This window comes from Argiope bruennichi, chromosome X1, assembly GCF_947563725.1.
Source record: "Argiope bruennichi chromosome X1, qqArgBrue1.1, whole genome shotgun sequence".
Classification (NCBI taxonomy): domain Eukaryota; kingdom Metazoa; phylum Arthropoda; class Arachnida; order Araneae; family Araneidae; genus Argiope; species Argiope bruennichi.
In genome coordinates, this window is record NC_079162.1 from 5,964,472 (window position 1) to 5,982,802 (window position 18,331).

The 18,331-nt window shown below is 33.3% G+C and overlaps 1 protein-coding gene across 2 annotated transcripts in view; it reads left to right on the forward strand.

Moving 5' to 3' along the window:
* LOC129958265 (polycomb protein Scm-like) overlaps window positions 1–18,331 on the forward strand; it is a 135,317-nt gene that overhangs the window by 96,413 nt on the left and 20,573 nt on the right. For both annotated transcript variants that reach the window (XM_056070595.1, XM_056070594.1), the window contains one exon: window positions 5,367–5,687. In XM_056070595.1, coding sequence (XP_055926570.1) covers window positions 5,367–5,687 — 321 coding nt within the window. The remainder of the gene's footprint in view (window positions 1–5,366; window positions 5,688–18,331) is intronic.

Genomic DNA, 18,331 nt, shown 5'->3' on the forward strand with positions numbered 1-18,331 from the left:
CTTTGCAGTTTCGTGGCCACCGCGATCCCCCGACTCACTCCTATGGATTTCTGGTTCTGGGGTTATCTGAAATCTAAGGTGTATACGCCTGGTCCACGAGATGTGTCAGAATTGCAAGATGTCATAACACGTGGAGTTATGCGGATTCCTCCTTTCATGTTACGTTCGGCATTGTTGTCCACAATCTCCCGAATGCAATGCGTTGTCGCCTGCGAAGATGAACACGTTGAAAACTTGTAATTATAACTTTCCATTCCAATAAAAACTTTTTTTTCTCTTTCCTCTCTGTGTTGTCATTATTCCTTTATAATGCTCTTTTTTGCATATGCTTTACGGCGGCAATTTTCGTTACACGCTAATCGTTCCAACGCCATTAGTGGTTTTTCAATACGCTGATCAATTTGCGCAAGGAAAAAGTGGGTGTTGCCATTCGAAAATTTAGAAATTCTCTCACTGTAACCGTAACCGTGAGCTCTGCGTTGTTTAGAATCATCACAATCTCCAGCGCATACCTTGAAACAACCATGTCTGAAATTTTGGTTCGATTGGTTGAGAGGATAGGCCGCTAGGGTTTCATATATAGGGGAAGTTTTTTTTTTTTTTTGGATCACCCTGTATTTAAAATAACATGGAAAATAATTAACCAGTCATTTAACCTCAACCGTCTGTTCGATTTCGTCTATTTCTATTTCATATAAAAGATCATGATCCTTAGATAAGTCATCAATGATCACCCCCACCCTTCTTTCGAGAGTTATTGCAAAAAATTATAAAGTGCAGACCGATGCCGCCAGTTTTATTCGCCAATTAATTTCGCTGCTTTGTGGACAATTTTACTGTGCAAGAATGTTTTGAAATGTTAATTTAACTTATCGTGGCAAAAAGCAATTGACCAAAGTTAGCTGATATGGTTAAATTAGTATTATTAATAAGGTGGATGAAAAATGATTATTAATAAGAGAAGAAATCGCCTAGAAAAAGAAAACAGACCGGAGGCCGAGAATTTTCGCGATGATTTATTTGTGATGAAATTGAGGTACTTGGTCGACATATTCGAGAAATTAAATAACTAGAATCTTCAACTCCAAGGAGCAAATACACATACGTATGTTGGATACGAGTGATAAAGTTAATACTTTTGGAGAAAATTGGAATTGTGGAGCAGAAATTTAAAGAAAAACCTAGCAATATTTGCAAATGTGGATGATTGTACTAAAACTTACAAGGCTGAAGAAGAACATGTAAAAGTTGTTTTGTAACCATTGAAAATCTTTTAGCCATGCTGGTAAAGAATTTTAAAAAGTATTTTCTCGCTGACGACAAACTGATTGCAAGTTACGAGTGGGTTAGGGATCCATTTCATAAGACTCCCGAAGGACTCTCAATTGATGAGGAAGAAAAATTCACAGACTTCACGATATGTGCCGAAACTAAAAGACAATTTAGTAATAAATTGCTATTTGAATTTTGGGCTGGAATAAGGATGATTTTTCTGCACTAAAAACAAGGGCGTTTCACATTCTATTACCATTTTCAACATCCTACCTTTGTGAAACTGGATTTTCTGCTGTGGCTTCTTTGAAGACAAAATATAGATCTCGGCAGAACTGAGAGTGGCTATTTCTAATATTAAGCCTTCCTTCGAAAAACTTTGCTTTGCAAGACAGGCCCGAGAAAGTAACTAATAATTTGTTTTTAATTTAGTATGTTTCGATTAAGTAAGTTGTTTTACTTTAAAAAGTTATTAAAAATGTCGAAATGTATTTTGTTTTCTATGTGTAGTGTGCTTTCCTTTCAGTCAGTTAATCAATTTTTAAAATATTTTCTCTTGAATATTCTCGTGCCCCCCCCCTCTAGTGTGCTCGTGACCCCCTAGGGGGGCGCTCCCCACAGGTTGAGAATCGCTGCAGTATGCTATCAACCAAATAATTGTATTGAATGCAAATGGGGGGCGAAAAATAAAAAGAAGGCATGTTTATTATTTCCTAGGCTACAAATTGAATTATAAAAGAGAAACAGTTTAGTATAAAATGGTATGATCACAAGCAGGATTGCCAAGGAACCGGAGAACAGGAAAAACCCGGAAAGTCCAGGGACATTTGAAAATTTTCATAAAAGCAGAGAAAATATAAGGAATTTTAAATTTCTTAGTTATTTTTTTCCCGTCTAAAAAATGCCAAACTCTTAAGATTGCGAGAATAAAAGATCCTAGTCATAGCTTCTAAAAAATGAAACAATGCCATTCGCTATTGTGTAATGTGGAAACTCTATCCTTTTCTCTCTCCAATTTTTTCTGTATAGATAATTCCAGTTTCGATTTGCGAGCGAGTTGTTCTTTTTTCCATGAGATTCCCAAATTGCACCTAATGTGCATACGCGAGACTTCTATAACTGCGTGAAAGAATAGAATACATTTCTGCGGCGGGATTAGCAACATTCAGTCTGCGAAAGCAGCGCAGTGGTGTTTAGTCAACCATACTTGAGAGTATTGAACCATTTGTTTATTGTTTGAGAAACTGTAGCTTTTTAAAGTATATTAGAGAATTTAAAAAAGCAACAACAATGAGCTGCTCAAAATCTGTATTTAATACGAATTGGACAAATAAAAAACTTAATTCTGATTTTAATTCTGATTTTTTACTTAGGATTCGAGAAGTTCCACAAAATATATTTATTGCATACTCGCTTTGTAAGAAGTTAATAAACCTAAGTAATATGGGAAAACAAACATTTATGAGTCATGCCAAAAGAGGAAAACATACAAAACTGTGTTCAGTTCAAAAGAGTCATCATTAATGTTGGACTTAGTATTGTGACGAATCTGTAAAGTTGCTTCCGAGCACAGTGAGCTCCATCTTAGGAAAGATAGTTTTACGGTCAGCTCTATTGGATGCTGATCGGATGTCGGATCAATGACGCCCGAGCTTGGCGACGAAATGGATGATACTAGAATCTTTTGGAATTTGGCGATAGGCCAATAGGAGGCGAGTTATGCTTGATTTTTCGAGAACCTTCTCTGCCCTGCTCCGGGAGTTATAAAAGGCCGGCTGCCCAAGCCGAAATCAATCTCATAGTGAATCAACGACAAATTAGTTGGCTCAGTCCATCGAAACTCAAACGTTGAGAGAAGCTCAAGCAATTAGTAGACTGAGAATTGGCACCGAGTTTTGGAGACAAGTATTGCAGCAGCATCGAATCATATGCTTATTAGTCCGTCTTATGGCAATGGGTCGGCACCGAAAATATACCGATTTCGTATCTTTTGGTTCAAAAACAATAATTAAAAGCTGAATTTTTATAAGCATTAAAATTTGTTGCGTCGCATTCGACCTTTAATGCATTTAATGATAAATCGGAAATGTTTTCACATTTGTTCTCTGAAAGTGAAATAGTTAAAAAAATGTGCGTTAGGCTGTATAGAAATATCATATCTTATTTGTTACAGATTAGCTCTATGAAAAATCTTCAAAAGTTGCAGAAATTGATGACCAAATACTTAAATTGGCAAAAATGAATAAATAAAAAAAGTAATCCTGCTTTGTAATGTTTTTTATTAAGTAATCATGATTACTATTAGTTAACAAATAATTTACTAGCGAACAGTAATCATGATTACTTAACATTTTTATCATGATTACAAAAATATTTTATGTATTATTTCACCCTAGTCCTTTATTTTATGTGACTTACAATTAAAAAGTATGAGAGATAAGATATCCTCCCCCTTAATATATAAATTTGATCTTGCTATAGATAATAATTAAAGATAATTTTTTTGTCCTGTATGTAAATATAAACCTTCTTTTAATATCCCTTTTCGAATTTAATATCCTATTTCCTGTATGTAAATTGTTGCTTCCTTTCCTTGCTTTTTCCTTAAAACCATATTCCGTTGTAACTAGCACCTGAATGCCATTCGCGCATTTCTTTGTATCTTGAATATACGTAGAGGGGGAAAAACAAAGAAAAATAGGGATTTTTTTTTTTTTTTTTTTTTTTCAGATTTGAGTGGCAACCCTGACAAGTTGAATAAATTTTTAATTTAGATTCTGAAATTTACAAATTATCATTTTTATCATAAAGAAAGCGCTGAGCTTAAAATTAATTCTTGTGAAATACCAATTTTGATTCATTGGGTGTAGGAGATGATATCTGGAACTTTCTAGTAAAAGTCGCATAAAGTCAAATATGAAATTGTTGATAATTTCAGTTTAAAGGAAATGAAAATTATATCTTATTTCATTTTGTCAAATTTTAAAGGCATATCTTATAAAAGTAACATGGTTACTGAATGTCTTCATAATTGAATCTGATATGACAATGTTATCTGAGGTTGGAACCTTCTTCATTTGATCAAATTTCAAGACTCATTCCTAAAACGTCCTAGTCTGACATTGTGATTAGTAAAAATATTTTGAACATAAGAGTTTCTAGAGTTTAATTTTGGGCAAAACTAGGAAAATGGTTTGAAATCAAGGGATTTCAGATAAATGTTGACTAGTTTCTAAACATTAGCATTCATATTTTTAAAAACTATACCATTTCAGTGTATAGTGACCGCAACCATTCTCCCATCTCTGCATCATGGTTAAAATTCTATTAATTTCTTGGAAGTCCGCTATTATCACTATCAATAACACGAAGATGTCCTGAAACAATAAAACGTGACTTTGGATTTATACAAGAAAAAATATGCTTCAAATTCAAGTAATTTTCTTAGGTATTTTAGTTAAAATGTTGAATTTCTCTAATTTAATTTTTGTAAAGTTTATTGAGTTAAGAGGTCATAAATTCTTTGTCTAAATTCACTGTATTATTTTGTGCAAGTCTCTGTTTATATCCCTGCATATTGTGGCATAATCTAGGTTTATTTTTAACTTTAATAAAAAATTGGGAAAGTTAAATTTTTTTATATCCTGCAGCAAAATGGGCGACTTTCAATTATGTTGCTTATATGATACATTTGATGCATCTCTAGAAAAATGAGGTGGATTTAGAACTAAAAATGCACCCAGGTTATTATGTCAAAGTGTTCTGGGATATCTGTTGAATTTAAATTGATAGAACTCTAATCTGAAAGTGATAAGACAGATTAGTGAAATCTTAGTCTTGTGATATTACTTGCTTTTGGATGATGACTTTGACATTGTTTTTTCAATGGCAATTGTATTTCCGTGAAGTACTTAAGATTTTAATGTGTGACTGACTACTTAATTGATAAAAGTTCTAACAATAATAAACTTAAAAGGGGGAGAGAAATTTATATAAAAGTAAAAAATGTTTAAGCCTTACCAAAAATACATTTATGTGATGGTTTAGGTAGAAAAATATCTTGGTACATTTTTTTTTTTTTTTTTTTTGAATAGCTGGATCAAGTGGAAAGTATAAAATTAAAGTACAAGTATCTTTGCCAAACACAGTACCACCACCTCCACCAGTTTCAAAACCTCCTTCTCCCGGCTCACAAACTCCCAGCAGTAGCACAAGATCCAGAAGCAATGGCGTATCTAGCAACATGGAGAAAACTCATGCTCAACCTCTACAACAAGCTGTGTCTCCTTCCTCTACTGTTTTGGAAAATGAAAGTATAGCATCGAACATTGATTGTAAACCACCATCCCCTTCTACCACTAAAGTTCTTGTTACTGAACCAGATACTAGTTCAGTATCAAAGACCTCTCCATCAGGTACTTCTTATTGTGTGTGTGTGTGTGTGTGTGTGTGTGTGTGTGTGTGTGTGTGTGTGTGTGTGTGTGTGTGTGTGTGTGTGTGTGTGTGTGTGTGTGTGTGTGCGTGCGTGCGTGTGTGTGTGTGTGTGTGTACGTGCGTGTGTGTGTGTGTGTGAACATATAATTTTTTAAGCAGAGTCGTGGCCGAAGAGAAAAAAAAGATGCTCGAATTTTTAACTCCGTTTTATTCCATCCCGGGAAGCATGATTTATGTACAAGAGGCGTGGACAAGGCACGTCCGTTCACAGCGCGATACAAGAGCAGATTAGCGTAAAAAAGAGGGAGAATATTTTCCCCAGTGTTTAAATACTATGAGATTCTGATAGGAATTTCTTTACACATGCCGGATTAGGTAGGGGAATTATAGGGATCTTTTAAAAGAGTGCCTTTGGCTGAACATTTTTTTTTTTTTTATACCTTCACCCGGAGTGTGGGAACAGCCGACCTAAGTATTTTTACAAAGCTTCAGTTGAATTAATTAAATAGAAAAAGTGGAATGAAATCAGGAAATAAGAGAATATTTTAAAATGAAGTTAATATGGGCTAAATTAAGATAGAACTTTAGAAATTAATTAGAATTGAAATTAGAGTTTAAAATATCATCACACACATATAGACAGTCAAACCTCTTCGAACGGCCATCAATCTTAAAGACCAATTTTTCATGGCGCGGAATTACAGACCTAATGTTAAAATTATGCATAGAAGTGGCCTCCTAACCCCCTCTAAATGCCCCTGGGTGGGTTCGTCCATTCATTTTTCAGAAAAATGAAATTACTTCCTGTTTCTAACCTTGAAAGAAAGGTCGTTTGTAGTTCTTGCTTTCTATTAGGTGTTACAGATAATTTTAGAACAAAAACTTCATTCGAGCTTCTTTCATTAGAAGGAGCGATCTGAGTTGCAAAGATATCGAAGCACGTTTTTGTAAATCGTGATCAGAACAATCAAATTCTGAATCAATATGAGAACAGCAAATCGGCGAGAGAGTTAGTTGAATTATTTAACTGCGGACGAACACAAATCAACAAATTCATTAAAGTCAGAGATTTGATTTTGAAAGAATGTGGAAACTTCAAATTTTGTGGTGTCAAATGAATGAGACTTGAAAAGTATGCCAACATACGTTATTAAATGCCATTAATCAAATCTAAAATTAATTTGAGATTGATTTAAATTATTTAAATAGCATGTTGTGTGTTTATTTTTACAAATAAATTTTTATGCCTTTCAGACGCAGATTCTGTCTCTGATGTGGTTTATTAACGCTAGCAAGCTAAATTTTCAACTTAAGCGACTTTGAGGAAAATAGATGAAGTAAACTTAAATTCCGACAAACGAATCGGTTAGAAATTACCTTTTGAAACCGGAAAAAAAAAATTATTTTTGAGAAGAGCAAAAATTTAAAACAGTCCTTTTTTAATTGAAAAATATATAAAAAAACGTTAAACAAAATACTCTCTTTCTTTTTAGATAAATCAAACTTCATTAAATATGTATCATATTGGTTTATATTATGTATTATAGCAATTATTTTGCAATTGTAAAGAAAACTCTTCAAAGCGGCCACCCCCTCTGAACGGCCAAATTTTCTCGGAACGTAGGAGTGGCCGCTCAGAGAGGTTTGTTTATGAAAGTTAAATTCAGTTTCTTTTTTCAAAAAAAAAAAAAAGCAGGAATTAATTGCATCTCAGTTTTTAACTGTGTAATTACATTTATAAATTTTTGGCTGAAACTTTTTTCCACATCAGTCGGTGGAGATTAACTCAAATATTCTATGACAAATTTTGTAATGTATTTGCTAGCATAAATATCAAGAGATGATTATTTCATAAAATTAAAATGGTGATTTTAACTAATTTCAGATAATTACAACATATATCAAAATAATTTGGTTCATTGAAACTATTTGCATAATGTCTATTCAAATTTGTTGTATTATAGATTTAATTTATTGAATCATCTAACTGGAATGGCAGTAGGAATGATAGTGGGAGTAAGAATGGGTGATGATCAATAATACTTGATTTGTTGTATTTGTCGAGAGGAAAGCTGAAAGGCTTCTGGTTTACATTCATGCAAACACAACCAAATCTGGAAATATAATTTCTGTTTTTTAATTTTTTTTAGATAAGATCTAAACAAATTTCAAATGATTATAATGAGTTTTTATTAAGCTTATGCGTGTTTATACCATAAAGTTATAAGTAATTAAAATGCTTAATAGACACAATTTAAACAATTTTCTTTTGAACGGAAAATCAAATTCTAAGCATTTGTGAGTTTGCATTTTTCTAGTAATGCATTTCAGAATTTTATTCTGTGGAATTTAACTCAAAAGTATTTTATAAAGTGACAAAATGCATCCAAAGATCCGTTCTTTGCTTAAATGAACTATTATTAACAAATTTATCCTATATATGCTTTTCTGTTTACCCTAGGTGACTAATTTATTCCATGCATCTTTAGTGTAACTATAAAGGTACGATTCGTATACAGTTGCTGCCTCACCTGTGTAATGGTGAATATTTTACCTTAAGCTCTGCTACAAAAAGAATGAGATAGGCTGTCTCTTTCAAATGTCTATTCTTCACATTGCCTCTAAGAGGGGAGTGACCATGTGGCAATATTTCTTCAAGAAATCTATTCGAAACAACAGCAAAGCAGAAGCATGGAATCAAATTTGCCTTATTGGCCCTGGGGATTGCAGTATTGACATTTTTTCCCTCAAGGAATTTTTTTTAAGGATTTTTTTTCCCTTAAATTTATTTATCGTACAACTCAACAATAAGTGAAAAGAAAGTATTTAATGTGAGGAAGATGACAAACTTACTGAAATGCAAGGCCTATCATTAAACGATTTATCAAACTGCTCCCAATAAACCCCACATCAAACTGCCATTTGCTTGTTTCTCAGTTCAGTAGTATTGTGGTGAAGCCGATCCCTCCATGCGGCTGCTTATCTTTGAGCATGCGCAAGCAATTCAATCGCCAGGCGAAAGCGGAAGTCTAACGGATTTCCTGTTTCATGAGAGTACGTTTGAACTATGTAAGACGCAAAGTGTGAATAAAATTGTGGATTTTAATCTAAATGAATCCTTGGTACTTTTATTCCTGAAGATTAATTTTTAGTGATTAGACTAATGACAATCAACAACCTTCTGATAACTGCAATTATTTTTCCATAACAGTGACTTTGACGACAACTTGATAAAAAACAATTTTTGCTACTACCGTTTTCGTTTTCCCCAACATGGCTTAAGTAAACGCTGTAAGAATTCCTCTTTACAATTTCAGCGATCCACATCTGTGGTTTGCTATGTGTGAAAGAACTTTTGAGCTTGGAGTGTACCGAAACCAGTGACCGAAAGTGTAACGAAATTCAAGTACATCGTGTCGAATTTGCCGCCGGAAGCCGCTGCTATAATACGAGATATCATCATAAATATCTATGCAATAGACCCATATACTGCAATTAAAACGCATATCGTTCAAAGATCTGTTGAGTCTTAGCAGCAAGAAATACGAAAATTGTTATCCTTAAGGGAATTAGGAGATAGAAAACCTTCAGAATTACTAAGGACTATGAATCGTCGTCCCGCTTCACATAATGTTCCGAAGTAACTTTTGCTGGAACTTTTCTTACCAACCAACCAGGTTAGCAACCAAGCTGGAATGCCAACCTGTTCAAATTATTTTGCCATTTATTGCACCAATTACTGTGGGAAAAATCGCAGAAATTACTGATCGAATCCTCGAAGTGAACTCTTCAAATGCATCCCTGTCAACTAATGCAATATCTTCAACCAGCGAAAATCGGATCCTTCGGGAAATCGAAATACTTCATAGGAGAATCGACGAACTTTCGACTAAATGCAAGAAGCAAGATTACAGAAATCGCTCTCGTCCACTTTAGCCGTTCTTCATCTTCCCGCCCTAGAGACTCATATATATGTTAGTATCATAGGAAATTCCAGGAAGCAGCAAGGAAATACATTCCTCCTTGCAATTTTTCAAAAAAAAAAAAAAATCCTCCATTGAGGAATAATAGCGACTACCTCCTCGCTGCCTCATGTTTCGTGTCGTTTATTTGTCAAGGACAGATCATCAAATCTCATCGGTACAGGATCTGGTGTTAGTGGACTCCCTGCTTCATTTGCCAAGAAAAAGAAACGGAATTGTATACAGCAACTGTCCGCCGCGAACTTCCATCAATGTATACGGTAAGAGACTTTTGACTCAACACTTGAATTTGAGAAGAATATTTCGATGGCCTTTTCTAATTGCATCTGTTTCAATGCCTATCATAGGAACTAATTTTTTTATTATTATTATTTTAATATTTCTCCTGATTTTCGTAACAGAAAATTAATAGATAATGCAATCAAACTAAATACTCATTGCAAGCTTGTCTCATTTGAAGTTCATTTCATTAAACTTATTTCAGGCGACGGTATTTTTCATGAGAGTTTCCTGAAATTATTAACCTTTTCTAAAGAAATCAAAACTAATTTAAAACGTTATATTGAAACTTCTGGCCCACCTGTTTTTGCCAAACCTAGACGATTAGCTCCTGATCGGTGAAAAGCAGCCGAAGCAGAATTTCAGCATATGCTTGATTTGGGCCATATGAGACCTTCTAAAAGCAAGTATGCATCTCCTTTACATATTGTATTTAAGAGAGATAGTAATAATTGGAGATTTTCGTGCCTTTAATGTCCAAACTAAAAAGGACAAGTACACTATTCCTAATATTTCAGATTTTACTTCAGAACTGCATGGCAAAACAATTTTTTCACATTTTGATTTAATTAAAGCGTATCATCAAGTACCTATTCACGAAAATGATATTCATAAAGCTGCTATAACCACTCCATTTGGACTGTATGAAAGTACTAGAATGCAGTTCGGTCTTTGCAACGCCGCCTCTACTTTTCAATGTTTTGTTGATGAAGTTCTGAGAGATTTAAATTTTGTGTGTGCTTTCATCGACGATATTTTGGTCTTCAGAGAAATCGCAAATGTTGTACATCTTCAGAGGAAGAACATGTACAACATCTGCGATTACTTTTTGAGCGTTTGGATCAGTACAGATTGTCTATTAATTCTTCTAAGTGTAAATTAGGAGTACCCACGTTAGATTTTTTAGGATTTCAAGTATGTAATGCTGAAATAAAAGCTTTACCAGATAGAATAGACGCTATTTTAAAATTTCCTAGACCATCCACAATCACACAATTGCGTCATTTTCTTGGAATGTTAAACTACTATAGACGTTTCGTTAGACAGGCTGCCCGTATACTTACTCCCTAAGTAAAATTCCTCGAGGTCGTAAAGAATAAAAAAGATTCAAAGAAAAAAGTTAACACCAAAGCAGAAGTTCTTCCATGGACAAATGAGGCCATCACAGTATTTGAATAGTATAAAAAAGCCCTTGCACAAGCTACTTTATTACGTCAACCAATACCAAATGCACTACTAAATATTTGGGTTGATGCTTCAGATTTTGCTGTTGGTTGTGCAATAACACAATACAGTGATAATCTCTGGCAACCGCTGGCAATCTTGTCATTGAAATTGACTTCTTCCCAAAAGAAAAGGTTCTACGTATAATAGAGAACTTTTAGCCATTTATACCATGATCAAACGATTTAGACACATGTTAGAAGGAAGAGACTTTGTGATTTATGCCGATCAAAAGCCTCTTATTTATGCCTTTCAGCAGAAAGCTGACGAATGTAGTCCACATGAACCGAGATACTTGTATTTTATTTCACAATTTTCTACAGATATTCGGCATGTTCTTGGTACACAAAATTTAGTAGCTGGTGCTTTATCTCGGATTGAAATCTACTCAATTTTCCAAGCAAACTCTATCATTTACAAGGACATTGCATTAGCTCAGTTAATAGATGATGAACTCAAACAACTTCTTCAAACTCATCATTTTTACTATTAAACAAAAATATTTTTCTTTAGAAGATATTAATCTTACATGCGATGTCTCCACAAATATCACTCGTCCTTTCATTCCCAAGGATTACCGCAGATAGGTTTTCAAACACCTGCATAGTTTCTCTCATCCTGGTGTTTCTTCCTCAACAAAAATGATTACTCAACGTTTCGTGTGGCTAAATATCAAAAGGGATATTAAAATGTGCGTGAAATCCTATCAACCCTGCTTCAGAGCAAAGCTTCATCGACATACAAAGACATCAATTGGTATTTTTGCCTTACTTAATGCCAGATTTTCTCATATACATATCGATTTCATAGGTCCTTTTCCTCCGACTTATGTAAAATTTATTGCCTCACAATAATTGACCAATTTCAAGATGGATAGAAGTAATCCCTACACCAGACATGACTACTGAAACGATTTGTCGGTCTCTCTGATCTGGCTGGATGTCTCGTTTTTTGTTGTCCTACAATCGTGGCAACAGACCAAGGTAGAAACTTTGAATCGAATCTTTTCAAAGAAGTCAATAATCTCGGAACTAACCGAATTCATTGTTGTGCCTATCACCTAAAAGCCAATTGTTGACTGCCAAGACTTGTTGAAAGAATGCATCGCCACCTCAAGAGTGCAATTAGGGCTCTTGATACCTCTTGTTGGGATGAAATTATACCGATTGTTCTTCTTGGCATGTATTCAGCTATTAAGAATGACATACAGGTTACATGCGCAGAATTGGTGTATGGAGCAACTCTTCGACTGCCATCTGATCCTTTCTCGTCTAACAAGATTTCCACAACATGTAATCCAACATACGTATCAATGCAACAAGATAAAAGGAGGTATTTGCAACCAGTACCAACTTCTGCTCATGGAAGAAGTTCTATATTTGTTTTAACTGCATTAAAAAACTGTTCACATGTGTTTCTGAGGGTTGATAGCGTTCAACCACCGCTCTCACGACCTTACACTAGTCCTCATGTAGTCGTCAGGCGAAGTGACAAAGTGTTCACAATTCTTGTTAATGGAAAAAGAAATCTGTGACAAACCAGCCTTTTGCTTAGATGATGATAGCGATGTTCCTTCTGTTTTTCAAGTGCCTGAAACAGAACAGGATAAAACGGAAGTCGCACCTAGATAAACAAATGAGTAAAACTTTTTCTCGATTTAAATCTGGACGACATGTCAGATTTTCTAAAGCTTTAGAACAATTCATAACATAATTTTTATTTTTTTAATTTAAAAAAATTAATGTGACCTGTATATATTTTAACAAAATTTTGTATTCCATGTTCTATTATGAGTATTAATTTAAGAGTCATGTATGAATGTGTTTTATTTTTAGTTAATTAGGGAACTTTTTGATATTTACTGTATCTTTTACTTTTGTATATATTTTATGTCATCATTTTTTTTTTATTGTGCAATAGTTTAGTGATTTTTTTTTACTTCGATAATGTTATATCGTTTGCCAACTCTGTGGTGAAGCCTATCCCACCATGCGGCTGCTTACGTTTGAGTATGCGCAAGGAATTCAATAGCCAGACGGATTTCCTGTTTCATGAGAATACGCTTGAACTGTGTAAGACGCGTGGTGTGAATAAAATTGTGGATTTTAATCTGAATGAATTCTTGGTGCTTTTATTCCTGAAGATTAATTTTTAGCGATTAGACTTATGGCAATCAACAACCTTCTGATAAATACAATTATTTTTCCATAATATAATTATAGTAGAGTAGGCAGTATACGTAGCGTGGGCACTATTTATAAGAGGACCAAAACTGTTCAGAATTAATCTTTCCTTTCTTCATTGTTCTAAATCCTTAAATTTTTTAAATAAATTTTTCCGACCAAATCTAGAAGAAATTAATACCACTAAGTAATATACAGTTAAGTAATTTTTATTATATTAATACAATTAAGTAATTTTTTATGGCTGATTTTGTATCTTGGCTAGATTAATTTCCCCTAATCATTTTTTGTAATTTAGATTTACTTTCGCACTATTAGCAGAACAGATTAATGTTTTATATAAACAGATTATACCAAAAATAAAACAATAAAAAAATCTTGTCTCATTTTTAATAATTATAAATAAAAATAAATATGTACACTACTGTTCAAAAGTATTGCAAGTTTGAGAAATTACACGTTTTTTCAAGAATAATCCCCTCCCCCCCCAAAAAAAATAATATTTTTATTTTTCATTTAACGTGATATTTTTTTTTATGTCAACATGTTTAATTAGTCTAAAGGCAAGATATAATTAAGTTATTGAACAAAAAAATTTATTTAATTTCAAAAAGAATAAAATGCAAACAAAATGTACAGATTATCAGTATCGGAATCCATTTTGGTTCCCCGGAATAAAATGAAGTAAAGAAAAAGTTTCAAGTTCTTTTGACCAGAAAAGATAAAAAAGGGTTCGAGTTAATTGAAAAACATTTAATATTTGGTTGGTCCGCCTCTGGTTTCGATCACAGCAGTCACTCTATTAGGCATGGAATCCACAAGGTTTTGCAACACTTCTTTCAGTATTTCATGGTGCCAAACTTTAATTATTATTTCTTGAAGTTCTCGTTTTGTTCTAAGAATGATTCTCCATTATTTTCTTTCCCATTATACTCTATAAATTCTCAATGGGGTTTAAATCTTGCGAGTTTCCTGGCTATGCGAGAACATTAATACCATGTTTTGCAAACGCAGCCTTAACCTGAAATAACGAATGTTTCGATAGAGATGTCAGAACTGAACTGAAATGAAATTTAAAATTAATTGTAAAGTTTGTCTTACCTTTTTCGATGTATGGCTGGGTGCTAGATCTTGTTGAAATATCCATTTCTGCCTTGGGAACATGTTACGTGCAATACGACGCATTTAATCCTTCAGCACACCAACATACTTGTCACCATTCATGGTTCCCTGTACCAAATGAAGTGGTCCAGTTGACTGATATGACATGCACCCCCCCCCCTCCCCGCAGTTATGCTTTCTGGGTGTTTTGATGTACAAATCAGACATTCTGGCTTCCTGATTTCCTTTGATTTACGAAATACGTGACCAGGCTTGTCAGACATTAAAGAAAAGCGACTTTCGTAGCTGAATATAACTTGTCTCTATTCTGAAATACTCCAATCTTTGGGAGTATTTCGGTTTTAGGAAATACAATAGTTTTTTCCACATAGCTTTCTTCAGTACTGGGTTTTTTCTAGGTACTTGTGCCTTATAACCAGCTTCACAGAGCCTCCTGCGAAATGTTCTGGGACGGACAATGACAGACGTAGATTCATTCCATTCTCTTGCAAATGAAGTAAAACTTGCAACCAGCTTCACAGAGCCTCCTGCGAAATGTTCTGGGACGGACAATGACAGACGTAGACTCATTCCAATCTCTTTCTTGCAAATGAAGTAGAACTTGCAAATCTATTTTTACGGCGTAATCGTGTCAATGTAGCATCAGCACGTTTAGAAGATAATCTCAGACCACCATTTCTATGCTTTTTATCTACGGTTCCTAAGGCTTTGAATCTCTTTATGAGGTGTGAAACAGTCGATTCATTACAGTCGCACCGATGAACTATCCTGACATTTGAAATAATTTCTTGATATATTAAAATAACAGCCTGGCGTTTCCCACGAGTTAATCTGTGCATCTTAAAAATAAATGAACAGTTTAAACTGAAAAGCAATGCACAGCGAACGCACTTCGACAGCGCAACAAACGAAAGGAAATCCTTCACAGTCGGAACGATTTTATAATAAATTACCGGGATAACACAATCGTAACAGACGATTATTTCACAATGGACATTACAATAGCTTGAAACTTCTCCACCACATTTATACTAGAAAATATCACTTTAAATGAAAAAATGATTACTTTTGGGGGTCTTATTACTGAAAAAACGTGAATTTTCTCAAACTTGCAATAATTTTGACCAGTAGTGTAAAAGATTTTTTACATATTGCATAATTTGCTTTTTCAAGTACTCATACTTTTTTAAAAATTCATTTCAAATGTGAAAGCGGGGAGGGATAGATGTAAGTTAGCTCAAATCTAGGGCACTAATGAATGATTTTTCGAAATGGACACCGCACATCCTAAAACTGGCTCTACTAAAATAATATTAAAATTTCTTTGTGTATATGAGAGAAATTTTTCGATGCGTTTTCGCGAGATCTGAAACATTGTTGAATTGCAAAATTTGCCAAAAATATTCGTGAAATTCCTCTTCATCTTGTAACAGGTTTCGATTAACGGCAGTTTCTCAATTCTGGGTTAGTTCCCTTTGCAAGATAATATGTTTTCTTTGTATTTCTATTTTCAACTTTTGCGACCCGGCTTCTTACAGAAAATTTTTATCGCAATCTGAATAGATCTAGAAATGAAGGGAAGAAGCTATAGAACATTTGAATGAAATCTTTAAACTATGATTAATTTCTTAATTAATTTAACTTGCAATTCTGTGAAAGAACCTGATACAAAAAGACCTTAGAAGGTTTTTATTTTACACTACGCGATCTCAACTCCAGTTTAAGAAGTTCGTGGACGGTCCCCCCCCCCCTCCCTTCATCTTTTAAACTCTTGGCTTATTTTCATTTGCAGGTGAGATCTTTAGTTTGTCATCAACACTTGCTGATAGATCAAGTTGATTAAAATTATATCTTAACTAAATTTACTAAATGTACATCTTAGAGAAAATTTCGAAAGTGTATTGCTTATCCATACTCTGAATTCAAATCATGGTGCTTTCTGTTGCTAGTTCAAGACAAAAGAGACAGAAGGAAACGTGTTCACATCTTCCATTCATTTCGGTACAGACCTCCATCCACCCATTTAAGAAGTGAAAGGGAATTAATTTCTGGTTCAGCAGTTTTAATCTGTTGCTTGTAGGAGGAACAACTGCTGTATTAGAAACTTTTTATCTTTGCTTACAGGCCAATACACCTACTGCAGCAATAACGAGTTGGAATTTCATTTTCCCGTACAGTTTTTTTAGCAGTACACTAATTAACCCATAAAATTCCTTCGTCATTGGGCTCGTACTCCATAAGTTCAGGAGTTTTTTGACCAGTAGATGCTATAACCAATACTGGCAGTAATGAGATTTGTAAACCATGTTTGGCGATATTTTTTGAAAAGAAATTTTCTTAAGATACATGGAATGAATAAAGCTTTATTTCATTCTTTGGTTATCTTTGATCGAAAAGAAATTGTTTTTTTACCCATTCCTTAAATTTGTAAAATCAGTTTCCGCGTATCAGGAATAGTAATTTGTAATAGCTGATGTTGTGCTAATCTAGAATTAAACTCAGATAAAATTTATATGATGAGAAAAATGCTGAAAACCTCTCAGAAATAAAATAAATTACTTTTCAGCAAAATAGTATCGGAATTGTAACATACACTGAAATGTAGTAGTTATAAACATATTCAAGATTATACTGAATTAAAAGCATGAATTAACGTATAAATGATTATTAATACCTGTATATTAAATTTTATGTAAACACTACCCAATTTTTCTTTGAGTGAATTGTATTTAAATCCAATAATTATTTATATTTTAATGTATTTTTAGATTAAAAAAAAGATTTTTTTTATTAAATTCATTTATTGACTTTATAAATTCTAGACGTATTTTTCAAAAATACGAAGCATGTAGTGAATAATTGAAGTTTTTTGCAAGAAATTAAATTTTCAACATGCATTCTAAGCATTAACAATGGAACGGGAAATGTTACTAGTTCTTTATATTTCAAAAGATTCGAATTACGAAATTGATTTCGCAGGCAATGTATTTATGTTAAAACATTCAATTATGCTTTTTGTTTATGGAATAACAGAAGAGTTTAACCTGCTTCATATATGAAGAAAGAAATGAACGTTGTTTAAAAGCAAATACAAGCAACTAGAATCTTAAAATATTATGCGTAAATCTCTATCTCCCCCCCCCCCTCTCTTCAAAAATTTTTTTACTAGAAATAAAGAAATAATGTCATTGCAATGCTTAAGATGTAAGGCGACTAAGGAACCAGACCATTTTTGGACAGAAAATAAAAATCAATTTTTCAGTCTTTGCATTAAACGTGAGGGGACATCAGTAGTTAAATACCATATTTTATTTCTTTTGAATTTCGATAATTTTTGGAGGAGTTATGAGCAATTAAAATTTTCAAATAAAGTGCAACAGCTACTTTTTTGACAAATTAATGGCTCGTTATTTTAAAAGTATTCTTGATACTATATTGAAATTTTAATTTTAAATGAATCTGTATTTATCAAATTTTTATTATTTTTTTATAAAAATATTTTATCATTTTTGTGGTTTCACAGCTAAAAGAATGAGATAAGTTATCGGATTATACCGCGGAAATGTACGTGATTCATGCAGAAGGATTAAAAAAAACCACGTTATATTGACTAAGTTCAAACTTATCAGTTTATTTATTCAATTTACTGTCTCAAACCAAGAAAATCAAGATTTTTCAAATTTCAAAATGCTCTAGGCATTTAATTAATTTTCAAATTTTCTGAAATTTTATATTAGTATATAAAAGTTTGTGGAGAAAAATATGGATAGTTGAAATTGAAGAGGTTATTTTCAATAACGCTGTTAAAAGATGAGAAAAACATCTTCAAGTTTT